The 4,669-nt window shown below is 35.8% G+C and overlaps 1 protein-coding gene across 1 annotated transcript in view; it reads right to left on the bottom strand.

The window, feature by feature from the left end:
• Positions 1–216: 216 nt before the first annotated feature.
• The window catches only part of LOC145946450 (uncharacterized), a 7,799-nt gene continuing 3,346 nt past the window's right edge, over positions 217–4,669 (bottom strand). Inside the window, exons 3-5 of the mRNA XM_083056062.1 lie at positions 787–926; positions 475–678; positions 217–290 (exon numbers count right to left, since the gene is read on the bottom strand). Of these exons, the coding sequence (XP_082912188.1) occupies positions 217–290; positions 475–678; positions 787–926 (418 nt within the window). The remainder of the gene's footprint in view (positions 291–474; positions 679–786; positions 927–4,669) is intronic.

The following is a 4,669-nucleotide window of genomic DNA, read 5'->3' as shown; positions in this document are numbered from 1 at the left end:
TTTTCAGAAACTGTATCGACATTTATAACGAATACACTCACGCACTTGATCGAAAATAAAGAATTTATTTATCGATTGTAACAGTTAATCACAATCTCGGTTACTACCGATTGATTATTAAAATCACTCACAAAAAAACGCGTTAAATGAAAAGCGCACTGATAAGAAATAGCGCGAGGAAGAACGTAGATCTGATAATAATTGAGAACACTGAAGTTAAAGTAACAGAGTTTTTTCTTGAGCCAAGTTTAAAATCGCTTCGTCCACAGGATCTAGTAATTTACTTTTACCTGGGGAATAATAAAACTTTGTGAATACTTTGTTCATTCATATAAAAATAATGGAAACATATGATCAAATAATAACGTATCAAATAACGAATCAAATAATAAGGTATCAAATAATAACATTTAATATCATTAAAATCAAACATGCCCAATGAAAGCATATACAAATGCTGAAAAGTAATCATACGTTCTTTAGCAGCTTGAACCGGATTCGCAGAACGTGATGAGATTTGCATTGGAGAAGTCCTGGACATTGAAGTTGATGTTAAAGTGTCTGGAGATATAGCCTGGAATCCAGGACTTGGAAAACATGATTCATCACTTGTATTCGAGAGAGGAGTCAACAATTGCCAATTTTGTTGCAACGATGCATTTGATTCCACGTTATCGCCTGAAAAATCCGATACAAAGTTATTACAGTAATTAAGTATATAGTAATTAAGAGCTTAATTTGATAACAAAATGTTTTTTATTTATCACTACAAAAATAAAGACGTACCTGTTTCTACAGATAATTCATTAAATACCGCTTTATTTCCTGGTAAATAACTGTACGTTGGTGGTATTGACTGGGATATTGTAGTTAGAACTGGAACTGACGTTGTAACAATACGAGAATCTTGTAAATTTGAAATTGTTCTGCAATTATAGAACTCATTAAAATAAATTAACATTAAATTTTATATACATTAATTAAGACATGAATAAAAAAAATTACTCTCATGGTTTTATTGTCTCAGTAAAAAATTCAAGGTGAGGCATAAGCGATCATGTTGATACTTTTGTTGCTGATTGACCACTTTTCGTTACAAGTTTCTTTCGTTGCTTCATAAATCTGTCTCTGATGGATCGCCAGCGAGATTTAACAAAGTCATCTGTTAAAGAAACATAATAATTGTAATAAAGTCGAAATATTAAAATAACGTAAAAATAAAGTTTAAATAATCTCAAAATTAAAATGTTACTAATTTATTTTCAAAAGCTGTTAGTATATTTGCATTCAATTATCTATTTTATATATATAAGAAATAACATAGATATACAATGAAATTGAACAGTATAATTACCAGGAACATTGAGCTCTCGAGCCACTTCTGCCCACTTTTTTGTTTTAACATTATTATCTTTATAATATTTATTTTTTACATCCCATATTTCTGGACAGGATCTAACAAAATGAATGATTAATTCATTCAGATCCTCACTAGAATGTTCAGAAGAATTCACTGAAGTCATCCTAAACTGTTGATTGTTGATTCGTACGATTATAGAGGTTATGTATCAGCTACGAACTTGACATTTGGCGGTTCCGAGTAGACACGGATACAGCCGAATATTACCGAACGTGTCTTGCCGCTGCGGCAGAATTAAGAAATTTTGACTTCAACGCAAGTTGGCGCAGGTGGCTCGCGGCAGGCTTCTGATTGGTCCGCATACTCTGCGTTGCCGCAACTCAACGCGTCTATGGAGTCTTAGCTTAACAATTACGGCGTTGCCGAACGTGAAACGCGTACATACATTACATATAATAATAATATGTATAATTTTTAAGTTATTAAAAAAAAACATTATAACGTATTATAATACGTTATAATACTTTTTTTTAAATAACTTAACATTATCTACTGTTTTGCCTTTTTTTCGCAAGCGAGACCTGAGAAAAATTATTTTTATGTTTTTGCGAACAAGATGTTCCACGTATGAATGTGTTGGTCGCTCTGAAAAGAGCGGATTGTATTTGGTCGCTCTGAAAAGAGCGGATTGACTTTGGTCGCTTTAAAAAGAGCGGATTTTTAGTTTCAAAAAAATTTATAATAGGTGCTCAAAATGACCACCATCCTAACGCAAGCTCTCATGCGTTTTAATAGATTTCTTTGAACGTTCTCCATTACTTCTTCTTCGATATTCCAAATCGCATGTCGCAATCTTGTTTCTAAATCGTCGACGTTCTCGGGAAGCGTTTTATAAATTATTTCTTTACAATATCTCCCCATAAAAAGAAATCTAAAGGATTAAGATCCGGGGCACTTGCGGACCAACGTATCGGGCCATACCAACCCATCAAACGTCCAGGAAACTGCTCGTTCAAATAATTTGTTGCGATTCTAGCGCATCGACCCCCTGCGAATCGTATAAATAAGATGCAGATCGACAATGCAATCAATAATCCTTCGATTATTACAAGCGTTAAGAGGACAATATGACAAACGAAGAATATTACGATATGTTGATGGCACTTGGCGAGTGTCACGCGCAGTATCACGTAGCTGCAAGACGATAGCCGAATTATATTCAAATCGAGTAAGACATCCGTCGGCTCCCGTCATACTTCGAGCAGCTCAGAGATTATACGAGACTGGCAATGTCCATCCGAACAAACACGATACTGGAAGAAATCGCGATGCAAGAAATTTGCGAAACACGGAGCGAGTTGTACGTGCTGTCGAGCATAATCCTGAAACGAGTATTCGGGTGGTTGCTTGAGAACACAATTTATCATATTCAACGGTACAACGAATACTGAAAGAAGAAAAGTTGCACGCATTTCATTACACACGCGTGCAACATTTGCGACGAGAAGATTGTCATGCAAGACGGACATTTTGCGAAAATTTTTTGAGGAAAGTGGATAGAGATCCTAGATTCTTTTCTCGTGTGATATTCAGCGATGAATCGTTATTCACACAAGAAGGAATTTTCAATTCCCATAACATGCATTTTTGGAGCGAAGAAAATCCAAGAGTTACGCGGCTCAGAAATTTCCAAATTCGCTGGAAGATAGTGGGCTGGAATAATGGGTAATCAAATACTTGGGCCAGTTCTTCCAGATATTTTAACTGGCCAAACATACGTTGAATTTCGAAGAGAAAATATACCGGATTTTTTAGAAGAAGTCCCACTATTAAAGAGAAACAAGATTGTTTTTCAACAAGACGGTACTGGGCCGCACAACGCCAGAATCGTAACAAATTATTTGAACGAGCAGTTTCCTGGACGTTGGATGGGTTGGTATAGCCCGATACGTTGGCCCGCAAGATCCCCGGATCTTAATCCTTTAGATTTCTTTTTATGGGGATATTGTAAAGAAATAATTTATAAAACGCTTCCCGAGAACGTCGACGATTTAAAAACAAATTGCGACATGCGATTTGGAATATCGAAGAAGAAGTAATGGAGAATGTTCAAAGAAATCTATTAAAACGCATGAGAGCTTGCGTTAGAATGGATGGTGGTCATTTTGAGCACCTATTATGAATTTTTTTGAAACTAAAAATCTGCTCTTTTCAGAGCGACCAAAAAACAATCCGCTCTTTTCAGAGCAACCAACACATTGATACGTGGAACATCTTGTTCGCAAAAACATAAAAATAATTTTTCTCATGTCTCGCTTGCGAAAAAAAGACAAAACAGTAGATAATGTTAAGTTACTTAAAAAAAAAGTATTATAACGTATTATAATACGTTATAATATGTTTTTTTTAAATAACTTAAGAATTATACATATTATTATTACATGTAATGTATGTACGCGTTCACATTCGGCAACGCCGTAATTGTTATCGTCGCGTCGCGTTACCGCAGTCTGTTGTCATCGTCGCAGACTATTGTGTCCCGCATCGAGTAACGTGCGTATTAAGATACTTTTATTTCAATTTAATTATATATCGCGTCTATATGTATATTTTCGTCTCGCAGCTGATCGATGTATTGCCGAGACTTATTTATGTTTTTTCTGCGTCTCGAGCGTCTCGCCGCGACACTCGCGTCTCACCGCGCGCCTCGCCACACCATGCTGTTGTCAAATCAGCTGGTCGACAATCATAATATGTAAGACCTTCACCGATATCTTTTCCCGAACAAAGGGTCAGAGTCAACGTTCGCTTGTCACTGAATACATCGACCGCTTTTCGCTCTCGCTGTTCTCTCGCAATTAGTCGCTGTCATCTCAATTTAAGTTGTTCATTATCGCAAGTCATTTATTTCGAATAAAAACTGTTACTTCAGTGTTCTCAATTATTATCAGATCTACGTTCTTCCTCGCGCTATTTCTTATCAGTGCGCTTTTCATTTAACGCGTTTTTTTGTGAGTGATTTTAATAATCAATCAGTAGTAACCGAGATTGTGATTAACTGTTACAATCGATAAATAAATTCTTTATTTTCGATCAAGTGCGTGAGTGTATTCGTTATAAAAGTCGATACAGTTCCTGAAAGAAAAAAAATTTGTTTATTATTCGGTGTGTCAGATGGAAACGTCTCATTGTTAACAGTCGTGCAACAATTATTCATCAGAAGTAAAAGTCATCAGTACTCTGCGTTGATACCACTGCTTAGTGAGAGAGAGAGAGAGAGAGAAGTACTCTGCGTTGATACCACTGCTT

The sequence above is a fragment of the Prenolepis imparis genome, unplaced genomic scaffold (genome assembly GCF_030444845.1).
Source record: "Prenolepis imparis isolate NDT839.2.m4 unplaced genomic scaffold, iyPreImpa1.0 SCAF_16, whole genome shotgun sequence".
Classification (NCBI taxonomy): domain Eukaryota; kingdom Metazoa; phylum Arthropoda; class Insecta; order Hymenoptera; family Formicidae; genus Prenolepis; species Prenolepis imparis.
The sequence above is the reverse complement of the archived record's forward strand: the minus strand, read 5'-3'. Positions and strand labels throughout refer to the sequence as shown.